The sequence below is a fragment of the Vicia villosa genome, linkage group LG3 (assembly GCF_029867415.1).
Source record: "Vicia villosa cultivar HV-30 ecotype Madison, WI linkage group LG3, Vvil1.0, whole genome shotgun sequence".
Lineage (NCBI taxonomy): Eukaryota > Viridiplantae > Streptophyta > Magnoliopsida > Fabales > Fabaceae > Vicia > Vicia villosa.
Genome location: NC_081182.1, coordinates 107,804,232 through 107,818,762, shown reverse-complemented (window position 1 = coordinate 107,818,762; position 14,531 = coordinate 107,804,232). Strand labels below are relative to the sequence as shown.

The 14,531-nt window shown below is 34.6% G+C and overlaps 2 protein-coding genes across 3 annotated transcripts; both read right to left on the bottom strand.

Annotated features, from left to right (window-relative positions):
• Window positions 1-2,879: 2,879 nt before the first annotated feature.
• LOC131658761 (uncharacterized) lies at window positions 2,880-4,737 on the bottom strand. The gene is made up of 2 exons (XM_058928021.1): window positions 4,099-4,737; window positions 2,880-3,449 (listed from the first exon to the last, which is right to left on the bottom strand). Exons 1-2 carry the CDS (start codon window positions 4,180-4,182, stop codon window positions 2,880-2,882), a joined length of 654 nt encoding a protein of 217 aa, XP_058784004.1. The 5' UTR covers window positions 4,183-4,737.
• Window positions 4,738-8,882: 4,145 nt separating this feature from the next.
• LOC131662271 (uncharacterized) lies at window positions 8,883-12,468 on the bottom strand. Of its 2 annotated transcripts, XM_058932013.1 has the most exons (8): window positions 12,354-12,468; window positions 11,768-12,253; window positions 11,445-11,594; window positions 10,973-11,149; window positions 10,786-10,893; window positions 10,534-10,695; window positions 9,899-10,464; window positions 8,883-9,610 (listed from the first exon to the last, which is right to left on the bottom strand). In XM_058932013.1, the coding sequence occupies exons 1-8, from the start codon at window positions 12,406-12,408 to the stop codon at window positions 8,999-9,001; spliced, it is 2,316 nt and encodes a 771-aa protein (XP_058787996.1). In that variant the 5' UTR covers window positions 12,409-12,468; the 3' UTR covers window positions 8,883-8,998. The 2 variants fall into 2 exon arrangements, with proteins under 2 accessions (XP_058787996.1, XP_058787997.1); XM_058932014.1 differs by lacking the exon at window positions 11,445-11,594.
• Between the last annotated feature and the right edge of the window lie 2,063 nt (window positions 12,469-14,531).

The window sequence follows — 14,531 nt, the reverse complement described above, 5'->3', positions numbered from 1 at the left end:
TTAGTAGACCTTTTACTAAATTAAAATCTATTTTCATAAAAATAAGGAATTGAGGAAAAAAGGAAAATAGATGTGAAAGAGGAGTAGAAGAGTAGAAGAGCTGATACGTGAAAGAGGAACAGAAAAGGAAGAGGGGTAATCAAGATCCTTGGCTAAGGTAAGGGGGGACTCTTCCGGTTAACATCTTTTATCGTATTATAGATAATAGGACTAATTTAGATGCATTGTTTGTGTCAATTGGTTATATGCTAGATTGAGATTTAGGGATGATTTTGAGGGGAATTGTATGATTTGATGAATTGTATGATTATATGATTGTCCTGATGATTAAATGATCCTCTTTGTGTGTTATTTTTGTGTTATAACATGTATGTGGCTGATATTATGGTATTTGAGGTTCATGACATAATCTGATTTGGGCTTCGGGGATTTTGGGATAAATCCCGTAGTGCTGTCAATCGCTGTGAGATCTCTAACTTTTGCCAGTTCGCGCCGCGAAGGTAGGTTGGCGCCGCGATGGCGACAAAATATTGTCAGTTTACCCCGCGAACATTGTGCGCGCCGCAAAGGCGTCAATTTTGGGTGACGCGTCGCGAAAGACGGATGGCGCCGCGTGCTGATGATAATATTTGAAAAATGTAAAGATGCGTAACTTTCAAACCGTATGACCGTTTTTAGTTCCGTTTCGAGCACGACGAAGCTAATTAAATGATTTATATGATTAAATGGTGTTTTGAGTCGAGACTCGATTTATTTTAAAACACTCGATTTTATTTGGTTGTGATGGTTTATGCGTACAGGTACATTGGTAAATGTTTTATCTATTATGATGTAGTGGTTGTAACTAGTGATTGATATACATATATCGTTGATGTAAAATATATGTTTGTTATGGTTGAGAAATTGCATAACTATGTGTGGCTATTGATTGTTGCATTGGTTGATGATTATGATATTCAGTTGATTGGTGTTGATGATTAGCATGTTGTATGTGATGCATGCATTTCATAATCATGTTGTGGGTTGAATCCCTTATGGTGGTGGGACAGCGGTAGCTAATTCCCATTGTGCGGAATTAGTGAGAGAAGTAGCTGAATCCTTATGGTGGTTGATCGGTGAGATGGGTTATCCCATGTTTGGTACCATGTGCATAGTGTCAGTTGCATTCATATGCATGATTTTATAACATGATTGGATGTTTTCCAGTGTTATGATTTTGTTATGATGTGTTGGTTTGATGAGGATGAAACTTGTCTGAATTCTGGATATGTTTTTAATTGGGTGAATGATGTAACTATGATGTGTTATTATTTATGATTCAATAACATTTGTTAATTTGAATGAGACTCACCCTTACTGTTGATATTTTTAGATTGAGGATAGCGGCTTTTAGCTCGGTGAGGATTAGCTCATGAGTCAGTTTGTTTAGTATAGCGTCGGTGTCATGCTCTGATATTGTAACATTGGAGGAATGCTAGTGTAAAGTTTATGATGATACTCTATTTTGTTGTTATCGGATTAATTTTGTGAGATATTGCATATATGATGTTATGTTTATCCGTTGATTAATGTTCCGCTGTGTAGAAACATGACTTTTTTAAATTGATGATTTGCCCCTAAGTGAAGCATGACAATTTATTAATGATAATTTGTTTTAAATTGAATTGTGGCACCCTTGTTTTCATGTTTTACTCTGAATTATGTTATTAAATTCCGCGGGGTTTAGAAGGGTGTTACAGTAACGCGGCTTGGTTCACGGTTTAAGAAACAAAGGATAAAGGCTCAAAGTTTATTTGTACCCATCCCACTCTTCGTTATGTTCTTCGATCCTATGCTCAATTAACTTTGCGTTTAAGTCCGAGCAGAACTTGAAGTCGTAACACTGACATTTGATGATTGTTAAAGTACCGGAAGTTTTTTTTTCTTTTTGGACAGACAGTCATCTTTTTTGTAATATTTTCATTTTTCGAGGATTTGTAGTGACCTCTTTCTTGACTTTGCTATCCCTAACTTTTTCCTGAACTGTTTATTTTGATACTACAGTCAGCGGGATGTTTCAATTTTTGACAAGTCTCTTTCATCAGTTCTGACTTAACAATTCTTTTCTCTTTTTGATAGATATTGAGTGCCTGACTTAATGGTTACGGGAACCCATCACTGGTTGTGTAAAAGGCATACTGGCATAACTACCCTGCCCTAGGTTATGATTAAGGGTTTTAACTTGTACGAGAAGGAAAAACTCCTACTTCTCAGGCTCAATGGGGTTGACTAGGGATTAACATCCTTATATCTCCATTGTTTAAGAATTGAAACAATGCATGTACATCGTCAGCATAATCTATTCAAATGCATACTGTATGAAGTTGCGTTATCGTTTTCGCCATCCTCCCTAAAAAGGCTTACAGCTTAGCAGGAGTTGAATATCACAAAACATAAACAAAGTAAAGACACAATTTAAATGAGTGATAGCGAAGTGATTAATTCAAGACAAATATATGCAATGCACTAATAATGATTATTAAAACAGATAATGTCTATCATAAGTCAAATGTTTAAACAAGTAGAATAGAAATTGCAACTGAAAGTAAATCTAATGATCCAAAAGTCCATCCTTCTAGACATTAATCAGTCTTGTCATGACTAGGTATAGGAGCAGTGATCACCACGAGAGTCTTAGGAGGGTTGAACTCAATTTCACTAGCATCGATCATATCTTGAATCTTATTCTTCAATATCCAGCAACTATTCGTATCGTGGCCAGCGCTATCAGAATGATACGCACACCTCACATTGGGACTATAGCCACGAGCAGAAGTACTAGGATTCATAGGGGGATCCTTTAAAGTGTTCAACTCTGACTTCAACAGGTGTTGTAATGCCTAAGCCAACGACATATTAATATTGGTGAATTGACGCTTAGGCGCGTCCAACTTGATTTGTTGTTGTGGTGCTAGCGTGGAGATCAGAACTGCCCCCACAGATTGGTTGTGTTCATTATAACCTTTCTGGTGGTGCACAGTATCAGCCATATGAGGCTCCTCAGGTGTTTTGAAATCAATAATTCTTTCATCAATTAAGTATTGAATATTATGCTTCAATGGTCCACAATCCTCTGTATCATGACCAGGACTGCTCGAATGATAAGCACATCTTGCAATATACATGTACCCAGGAGCAGGATTGACATGAACTGGATATGGAGGCAATAGGGTTATCAAGTTCTGATTTAGTAGTTGTTGCAGAACATTAGACAATGGCACGTGCAATGGAGTAAATGAGCGCTTAGGTTTGGACTTCCAACCACCTTGCTGCATATGGTGATCCTTCTCCTTCTTGATCAGAAGTGTCTTCATTTCTTCTGGCCCCTTGGCCAAGTTAAGGAGCATCTCTTGGAACTGGTTGTTCTGAGCCTGAAGATTTCTGACAGATTGCTCGAGATCCATTTTGTGCTGAAATAAACAACGAGAGAGGATGAGAGACGTGCTATGGAGACCTGCTATGCAATGTTATGAATTCAAGTGAAATATTTTCAAGGATCTATAGGAAATTTAGTCTGCGACATTTAGAAATTAAATCGGTCACAACTTTGTCTGAAGGACTCAGACTTTCATCTTTGAACGTCCGTCTTTGGGAATCAAGCTCACCATATCCAGTGGGTCATCGCCTCTGACTCGGAATACATATTCTTTTGAATTTTAAGGTACATGGCTTGAAGAAAATAAATCCTCTTGCCCCTGATATGTGTTGTGCCTCTGTATTGGAAGGCACATGGCTAGAGGAAAATAAATCCTCTTGCGCCTTGATAGAAATTCAGTCCTTGATAATGACACCTGAAATTGTGCGCCCTAATTTCCTAAGATCCTTGAAAGGGTTAACTAACATGTTGTGTTTATGATGTCATGATGTCATGCAAATGTTATGCATTAGGCAAAACATAAGGTATTAAGGACGAGTAAGTCCCACAAACAAATCCTGCAAGGAAATCAAGGGGTTAGCAGCACACACAAGTAAGTCATGCCAATACTACCTAACATTTTCTTTACTAAAGCACAATAACTGAGTTAATTACTTGAGCAATTAAAGTGTGGTAACTTTTACCCAAATGGTCATACAAACCATCTCATCCAACACTTGAGACTGGTGTCGTAGCAGCGGTTTCTTCAAGGCTGGAAGCTTTGCCATTTCTAGAAGCCATTGTTAGGACTTAGGATTGACTTTCTTTGATAATGCCCCGCCGTTAATCTTTTCGTCTTTCTTGCAAAATTTGATAGCCGCAATTTGTAAGCCTTTCTGACTTTGGCTAGAAAAACAAATCATAGATGGTTCTAGTCGGGAATTAAACTCAACAAATAAGGTGATATCGTTAAAGATAAAACAGTTACGTAACAATACTACGACTTCTCTTTTAACGGTGGCGTGATCACTTTCGCTCGTATCACCGATTTGTAATCATAGCCCGACCATTTTGTATCGTGGGTTTGGGGGAATGAAGACTTCTGATTTTGTTACGACATCATTCATGTCGCATTATTTTCAATCCTTGTGGTTATCTTTTAGTATCGGCGGCAGCGGTGTTGTTATCCTTTTTTTCTTCGTGCTCGATTTGATCACGGAATTTGACTAGTAACAACGTGACCAAGTTGCCTCGAGGGGGAGGATTTTATCAACCCATGATTAGACCACGCCGATCATGAAAAATCCATTCCAGCGATGTTGTCACTTCGGTTTAGCATCCTGCCGTCGTTATCACAGAGGCAGCAACTAGACCATCTGTAAAATCAGCATCTGCAAGCAATAAAGCTGAGAGCATAAGTTCTAAGGTTTTAACTGATATTTTTGCATACACAAAGGCAACAGCAGGAGAGTAAACAATTATGCCCCCAACAAGGTAATTTCCAATCAGTATGTTGTTTTGACAGATATTGATACAATCTGAGTTATTAACAACATTCACAAGGAAACTCCATCATAAATGGCAGACTACAGAAAATGATGCAAATCAAAGACATGCTACATGGAATGATCAGTATAATTGTGGCCAAACGATTCGTGATGCATTCTATGAAATATGTCAGGGATTAGCCCCAAATGATTTCACCACTTTGAGCCTTTAAAAACCCATCATGATACATAAAGTGATCAAGGTAAAGTTTGTAAACAACTTATCTTTCGGCGGCGGTGTCGGCATTATTTCGACCGCTTGATAAACCTTGATGTCATCCGTGTTGAGATATTAATAGATTCGTTGAGATATTTAGTGGGATTGATATTATTAATATAATATCAAATATAGTCTAATATAATAATATTAAATATAATCCAAGTTGTGTAAGCCCAAGCCCTATTAATGTTGTATATAAATAGTTATAGGTTGTATCCTTATTTGTACCATTCAAGTGAATAATATAATCCTTATTTCTTTTATTATTATCTCTTTCTATCCTCACTAAAAGTGTCTCACGCACTAACAACTTATTACATTCAGACGGCGGTAGATTCCGCAAACTTCGACAGGATTTCTCATGTTGAATCGGCGAAGGAGACATGGGATATTCTGGTGAAGTATTATGAAGAAGGTGAGAAATTCAAGGTTGTCAAGTTGCAGACCTTGCATCGACAATATGAATTGTTGTCGATGGGAGAAGCAATATGAATTGTTGTCGATGGGAGAAGACAAAAAGGTTGCAGAGTATGTGTCGAAGGTGCAGAAACTTGTCCATATCATAAAGGGTTGTGGTGAAACCCTAACCGATAAGATGATAGTTGAGAAGTTGATATTGTATATACTCCTTAGATTCATCAAGATTCCTTCTATTTTGTATACAAGTCTTATCAGAAGTGATATTGTTAGTGGGGGTGGGAATAGGCTGGACCCAACTAGGGCTTTGCTAAGCCTGAGCCAGGCCTGTTACAAAATTCAAAGCCTAAGCCTGACATGTAGCATATTGTAGGCTTTTTTTTTTTAGGCCTGAGTATGACCTTTTTGAAGGCCTAATTGGCTACTTAAAAGCCTATTTCATTTGAACATTTGTAAATAAGTCATTCAACTCTACGTAGTAGAATAAAATTTGTGATACTTTTTGTTTGAGAGAACTTATGGAAGCAACTTATGATATTGTTCATAATTTTTTTTTCATCTTATTTTCATAATTTCATCAATATAACTAAGATTTATTTTTATATTTTTAATTCAAAATACAAAATATAATATAATAAAAATAAAATTATTCATATTTATTTAAATAGGTCGGCCTCATAGGCTTAAAAGGCTTTTTATATGGCTTGTGGCTTAGCCTTTTTAGGTAAATAGACTTATAAAATATCATAGATTGTAGGCCACTGATAGTCGGTCTGGCCTATTCCCACTCCTAATTGTTAGATAGAATATCATCACTATAATTCGAACTCGGGCACTCATGACTCTTTGTTTGAGTTTATATTGATTATTATCACTTTGTCAATTGACAAAAAAAAAATATTCCTTCTATTTTTCTATTTAAACCCCTCCTAATTATCCACACCAATCACTAATTGTTCTTTTCTTCACAATGTCTTTTGCTATTCACACCTTCTTCTTTTTTTTTTCTTCTCCTTCTACTCTTCTTCTTCTTCTCTATTTTCGCTCATGGTGGCCACGGTGATGACGAAGACACTAACTCCGACGCTAAGGGTCTATTTGGTTCAAATAAGGGGGAGAGGAGGAGAAGGATTTTAATGGAGGGGAGGGGATACATTTTTTATAATTATATATATGTTTGGTTCAAACGAGGAGAGGGGAGAAATTTCGTTTAAGAATATGTTTGATTTACGAGGGGAGGGGAGGGATTTTAATAATAATTTACAATTTTATTCTTGTAATTTTATATAAGTGATTTGATATTAAAAGGTGAAAATTTGATAAATATTTTTTTTTGAAAATAATATTAATATAATTGAGTGATTAAAAAGTCATAAATTATCACATAATATTAAAAAAATTGAGTACACCAGATTCGTATTATGACTCTAGACACAAAATAAACTATGTGTTGATAACAACGGTTGAATACATAAAATAAATTATAATAAAATACAAAAAACTACAGTAATTATAATTTTTATTATAAAAATAAAAAATAATTTAAAAGTCAAAAATAGTTATAATAAATTGATGAAAGTAACAAAAAGAAAAACACAAACATAAAAGAAACTAATAATTTTAAAATAATAAAATAAAATAAAAATATTTCAATAAATATATTAATTTAATTAATATTAAAACTAAAATTTTATCTCCTGCGCTAGAATCCTCAGATTTAGAAAGAAACAAAAAAATATCATTTTGAGAGATTTTGCTACTCTCCTCTCCCTCCTAAAATTTGAACCAAACATATTTGCTTATAAATATTCCCTCTCTTCCCCTCCCTCCCGTCGCTTCACCTTGAAAAAAAACACCCTAAAGCTCCCCGCAACCTCCGTTCAAAATCATTAATCCTTGAAAAGGTTTGGTGTTTAATTGGGATATTTTCCGTCACTTTCATTGCTGGTGTATTACCTTATGTAATGAGATGGAACGAAGAGTTTTTGATTCTGAGAACACAGTTTGCCGGTGGAGTGTTTTTAGGAACTGCGTTGATGCATTTTCTTATTCATGCAACCGAAACGTTTGGTGATTTGACTGATAAAGACTATCCTTTTGCCTACATGCTGGCTTGTGTTGGTTATTTGATTACTATGTTTGCTGACTGTGCTATTTCTTTGCTTTTGGAGGAGCTGAATTGTGCTGTTGACGTTGGAGATCAAGGTTGGTGCTTTTCAAAGTAAATTGTTTGCTTTTTGAACATCATGATTGTGACTTTGGTCTTGTTTATGGGGTTTCTATCATTAGTGTTTCAAATTGTTTTTTGTGTTTGTTGGATATGTTATAAATTCAATGTAATTAATCACAAGTATTGGTGTCTGTTTCACATACGTACACATTTTTTTCAGAGGTGTTAGGTACAACCGTACAACTTTGATGGTGTACTCTAGTTTTATTAAAGTGTTGATAGTCTTATTTTCAGTATCAGTGACTGGGGAGTAAAGCAATTGGACTAACATAATATTGTTCTTTCATCCCGGCTGTAATGGCCGCGGAAAGGAGATTACAGGATGACTTATGCTGAGAACCATGTAAAAAAAAGAAGATAATTGTGGAAAGCCCAGAGCCATCTGACAATTCTACAATTGCTTTGGAACCCATACCTCGAAAAAGAAGTCGGGACAAGGATTCAAGTTTATCACTATATTCAAATTTGACAATGGATACACCAAGTTCATCATGATCACTATCTGGTGGCGATAATACAACACTTCATTCTGAAGAAACTGCAATGTGGAAGTGTCTGATGTTCACTCTGTTAAACAAAGTAAGCATTCAATTATATTGCTTTCATTCATCACAGCTATTTTTTCCTTCATTCTTGAAATATGGATGTGGCTTTTACTTATTCGAAAGAATATAGTTAATACTACCTATGGTCTTGTACCATACTGCCTTTTTAATACAATCATTAGCCACTATATGTGAACTATGTGGCCGCAACAGCCAAAAGTGGTTACTACCTAGCACAACACTTGGTCTTGTAAATTCCGAACGATGGAAAACAGTGCAAAATTCGAAAGGTGCTCAACGTGTGACTAGTGTAGATACTCTAATGGCCACAACCTTGGCCCTTGACGGAACCATGTGATTTGCTAAGAGATTTCCAATGTGAGTTATTTATTGGGCTCTTAAAAATCCATGTGTAAAATTAGCAACTGTTTTATATATTTTCCTTCATTTGAAATTGAATTCAAGTAAGTATTAAGCATTGACCGAGTACATAATAAAAGAATCTCACTTAAATAACCACAATCCAACATTTGACATATAAATAAATATATATATAATTCTCCAATCATAGGTAGTAAGTAGTATTGAAGTCACTGCCTTCGTTATTTGAACAAACCAAACCCATTTTCGAGGCATTTTGAACCTTTACAAGTTCTCGCCCTTACCACTTGTCTTTGGCACTTCGGTTACAATAGCTATCAGAAGATCAATGTAAAGTGGAAGTTGTGCCACTGCATACAATGCCACAGGGATGCTAGTGACTGTATAAATCAGAAGCACAGCGTGTTTGAACTTTTGATCAATCAAAAAGAAATGGCCAGAGCAGAAAGTGATGAACATTGCAATAATCGACAAGAAAAGAGAACTCAATCCCAAAAGAAGCTTCCTTGGCAAATCAATTCTGAAATCTCTGGCTTCTTTTCGAGAAGTAAGTATAGAAAGGAACATTATGAGTGCAGTGACAGAGAAGCAAAGACCAGTTATTGAACACATAGCAAATGCATCAAATGCAGGCTTTCCTTCCAATGTTGGTTCTCCTGTGTCACTTTTGTTGCCGCCTGGCACAGTGCTTGATGTAGCAAAGGAAACGCCAGCAAGGAGTGCTGCTACTACAGAACAAGATTCAGAAGTGTCTTTCAGCCACTCACTACCTAGTTTTACCAGTTCTGTATAAGATTTCTTGAATAATTCTCCTGCTGTTTTGTCCTTTTTGTTTGTCCTAACTGTGAAATGCTCCGGCACTAGTCCTTTAGTGTACTGTTTATGTAAAAGTAGTTAGAAGATTAAAATCATATCAAATTAACAAGAGAAGTTTTATCAATGACAAACATTTTGATTTTCAAAGTTGTAAGCTACTACCTCTGTTCCTTTTTATAAGAGACAACTCACTTTTTAGGTTCATTGAATAATCAATGTATTTAGTCTACAAACAGACCAAATAAGTTATAAAAAGGAACGGAGGTAGGACTAAATAAGTTCTAAGCTCAAATAAGTTGATTCAAACTGGTTGGAGTCAAGCTTATGCTATTATAAAATAATATATACCTGAAACCATTTGATATGCCACATCATTTGCAATGCAGCTCCAGAAATGTGCCAATCTAGATCACTTCTTGCTGCTGCTAAATGTAACACAGTGTTGTCTTCCTTGTCCACACCTTGGATTAAATTATCAAATATTGCTTTTTTATTGCACTTTTCTAACCGTTTCCATAATGCCTCAACAATATTGGTTCTTCTGTTCTCAACTGCAACAAGTAATACATTTTTATTTTCCAAGTTAACATCGTATATTGAACTTGGTATTTTTGTTATAATCTCATCCACTATTTCAATAATGCCGTTTCTTGCTGCTGTCAAAATCGCTGTCTCACTTTTCAGCGTCTCAGAAATCTTTGGTATTTTTGTTATAAGATCGTCCACTATTTCAACCATGCCTTTCTTTGCATCTGTTAAATTTGTTGTCTCACTTTTAAGCATCGTAGAAATCTTTGGGATTTTTGTTATAAGCTCGTCTACTATCTTTACGATGTCATTTTTTGCTGCTGTTAAAAACGTTGTCTCACTTTCTAGCGTTGTAGAAATCTTTGGCTCCTCACTTTTATTATCTCCTGCAAGTTTCATTTTGTTATTTTCATTAATATCTTAAAAACACTTAGTTTAATACAGATTTAACTTACCTTGGTTTGGCTTGTAAGCAGCCATAAAATCAGTTCCGCTGACATCTACTTTCGGTTTGGCGCCGGTTCCAAAACACGATTCATAAGGGTTCTCCATAAATCTGCTCAATAGTTGGCCACTCCATTTATGTTTTTGTTTCATCTTTTTGATTTCTTCAACCCCTTTTAACAAAATTTGATCACATAATCTATAGAACAATAAAACAAACATTGAATATTCATATGATCAACTAAGATGAGACATTTAATTACCTACTCCTGAAAGGCCAAGGATATAGATCCATGCAAACTTCATAAACCAAAGACATGTAACATAGTTTTCTGGAAGAAGTTTGTGTTTCTCTCCCATATCTTTAGATCCTACAATTCAATAACCGTTTCAATTTTGGGTTGTGTTTTGTGCAGATACTTACTACTGTAAGATGTAATTCACACATACCAAATTCAGCAGTACAAGTAGTTTGTTTCAGCATTCCCTTCAGCTTCTCTGTACATTTTTGAAAAAAGAGATAACATGTGTCATAGTTCTTTGGACATTTGTCGTGGGAGCATGACTCTTGTTCCTTGCCATAATTTTCTATAGCTTCTTTCACATTTAAGATTCCCACAGGTATACCTTTTGATATAGTGTGTCATAATATTAATCAAATCAACACATTCAATCTGGTAATGCATAAATGTATAATAACCATGCATAATGGACAGATGCTTTATAAGTTTTGGATGCCATGAAGATAAGCCATGATTTAACTACCACAAAACAGATAGTGATCCTATTTTGTCATAATTTAAATGTGACAAATATTCTAAGAAGTCCATTTTAGCCACAACTTAACCATATTAAATTTTAGACTTTGTGCAGTAGACCGCTTTGCATACCCTCAAAGACGGCCCTAATAATGAACACTTACAGTGGTACAGCACCCTCTTCCACCATATCATCTTGCATCCACTTTTGAAAGCTGAGGGCCTTGTAGCAAGAAGTTTAAGAGGACTAAATCCTTCTTTGTTCGGAATGGAAATAAGATTGGGATATTTATCTATTATTATAAGCGCCAAATCTGTTGCATTAGACACAAATATTAGTATTCTAGATACAGTTTTTCTAACGCTCCAGATTCTCACGCAAATTTAGATTTTCAAATATCTACTTATAATATGATATGCTATATGCGTGAATGCATAATCCGATTAGAAGAATCAAACATGCAAATTAATTAAGAAAATTAATTACCGAAAAATTCTCTCGTGATGGCACAGTGAAGAATACTATCTCCATTGCTTCTAATAAGATCTTTAGAAAGAGGATAATCACCATTGTTTCTTTTTGCCAAGAGATAAACAAACGTTTGTTTTTGCCAAGACAGTGCAGCAAGAAACAAAGGAGTCTCTCCTGCGTTGTTATCGATATCAATCAATTCCTTCCTTTCACCATCTTTTCCAATAATAGATTCGCATATATCTTTGAATCCTCTTGATGCTGCAAGGTGCAATGGAGTGTCACCCTTTTCATTCTTACATTTAAGGGCCTTCTCATTATTGTGACTTATGATTGAAGCAACGAGATTTCTGACAACATCTCCATTGTTATCATTTACTGCCACATGCAGTGCTGTTCCTCTACTTTTGATATTTATTGTGCTGAATTTTGGATCCAATTTGTATAGATTCTCAACTCCTTTCCAATTTCCTTCTATTGTATACCCTCGTAGATTGTTCTCTAGATACACACATTTCATAGAGTTAATAATCGGTTGCAATTTAATTTACTACTAGAAATAAAATTGCCAATGAAAATAGAGACGGACTTTAAGATTTACCTTCCGAGGTGTCTTCGGTATCATAAATATAGTCGACCACTTCAATAATGTTCATGGTGATCTTCAAGGTTGAAATGAAAACTGAAAGAACAATGTGAGAAGATGAAGAGAAGTTTAACCCTTATGTTATATATATATATATATATATATTTATATATATATATATATATATATATATATATATATATATATATATATATATATATATATATATATATATATATATATATATATATATATATATATATATATATATATATGTTCCAATGCATGCAACATGAATTTGAAGGATAATAAGAGCATATGAAAAGATATTATTCCACTTGAGTAAAAGAAAAAGAAAAAAGAAAACATAGATGCTAAAGGAAAGTTTGCTTCTCAAAATAAGTGTCACATTTACTTTTTAGATTAATTGAATATTTAATGTATCTGGTCTCTATACAGACTAGATACATTAAATATTCAATGAACCTAAAAAGTAAATGTGACACTTATTTTGGGACGGAGGGAGTATTATATTATGATTGTTACAATTTAATAAAGATAATGAATAAATACTTTTTGTTAGTAATTTTTACCTTACTTCCAATTTAAGTCACTAAAAGTAGGTTCTTCTATGCTTTTTAGCTTTAGCCTAACATATACTACGACCTTGTTAAAACAGTCCTATATCGTCGTGTTTCACGTGGTTTTCGATAGAAATTTAAATTTCTTATCTAGAAAATATAATTATTAAGGCGAGAAAAATGATCCTCTCAAAATAAAATTTCCATTCAAGAATTAATCTATAATTGTATTCTTTTCTCAATTTGTCCATTTGTATTCTTTTCTCCCATTTTTTTTTCCAATTTTGGTAAGTTATTTAAAACATTATTTGATATCTGTTATGGACTATTCCAATAGTTAGGCATAGTCCAACCTAGTTTTACATTTGGAATGGTCAATTAGCGTTGATCCAATAAGCTGAGGACAAGAAAGAGCATTTTTTTCATCTACGCCTCTGTTGTACCCCAATTTTTGACCCTGAGATCCCACCTTGTTTAGAGAATAGTGTGATCATCATCATCATTATCATTGTCATCATTATTCATATGTCATTTACTAACCAAAAGTGTACAAAAAAAGATTTGTGTTTTGCTTGTTGCTTGATCAGGAGATTCAAGCAAATTACAGTTTTGAGGCCCACTAAGGAGCTCAAGCATTATCATGTGCTCAAGAGATTCCCCTCGTCAAATTCAAAGTCCAAGAGTGACTCAATTCAAGATCATTAACTTCCAATTTCACCTGATGCACAAATTAAGGTTTTTAACTGAATTCATCTAGGGAGCTTGCTTTTGTTCAGGACATGGCTCCATAGCTCAAATTACGACTCAAGGATCTCCAATGCCCCGTTATAGTCCACTCATGTCATCCATTTGATTAGAAGAGCTTGATTCAATTGAAATCTACAAAAATGCAATTCATCTAGAAAATGTCAACTATTCAAGACTACATTTGACTTTTGAGAAATTTGGTCAACCATGGAATTTTGAAGATCAAAATTATGAACTTATAATTATTGAAATCATTTGATCAAGGAAAATCAAGAAAATCAATCATGAATAAAAAAGTCAACAAAAGTCAAAATTGAAAAACTTAGAATTTTCTTAGTGTTTTATGCATATAAGGCACAAATTTGGAACATCAAGATCCAGGAGGATTTTGGAAAAACTTTCGACATGAAAGTTGTAGATCTCAATCCTAACTACAACTTTACCAAATTTAACCTTTTTCCAAAAAATCAACCATTTGAGAGATATGGCCTCATGAAGTTTCATCCAACACTAAGAATTTTTTGTAAAGTGTTTGAACTAGATTTCTTTCAACTTTGTGACCAACTTTCACCAAGATGCAAAATGAATTTGAGGAAGCTTTCAACACCAAAGTTGTAGTCCTTGTTACAAGCTTTCCAAAGAGCCCTATAGCACAAAAACTCCATGCTTGAGCTAAGAGATATGAATTTATGAAGATGTCACCATAGCACTCGAATGATCAAGTCTTGAACATGAAGAACGAAGTTTACAAATCCAATTCAATTCTGCATAATCTTTGTTTGCAGACCCTCTTGCTTTTTTTAAACACCATAATAAGAGGATTACACTTGCTTTTGAGCTAATATTCAAGTGCTTTGATCATTTC

Coding starts and splice junctions, on each gene's coding strand:
- LOC131658761 (XM_058928021.1), bottom strand. CDS start 4,182: ATGGCAAAGCTTCCAGCCTTGAAGAAACCGCTGCTACGACACCAGTCT. Junction 3,450..4,098: donor TGGTTTGTATGACCATTTGG/GTAAAAGTTACC, acceptor TGTTTATTTCAG/CACAAAATGGATCTCGAGCA.
- LOC131662271 (XM_058932013.1), bottom strand. CDS start 12,408: ATGAACATTATTGAAGTGGTCGACTATATTTATGATACCGAAGACACC. Junction 11,595..11,767: donor CATCACGAGAGAATTTTTCG/GTAATTAATTTT, acceptor CTAATGCAACAG/ATTTGGCGCTTATAATAATA. Junction 11,150..11,444: donor GAAGAGGGTGCTGTACCACT/GTAAGTGTTCAT, acceptor CTATATCAAAAG/GTATACCTGTGGGAATCTTA.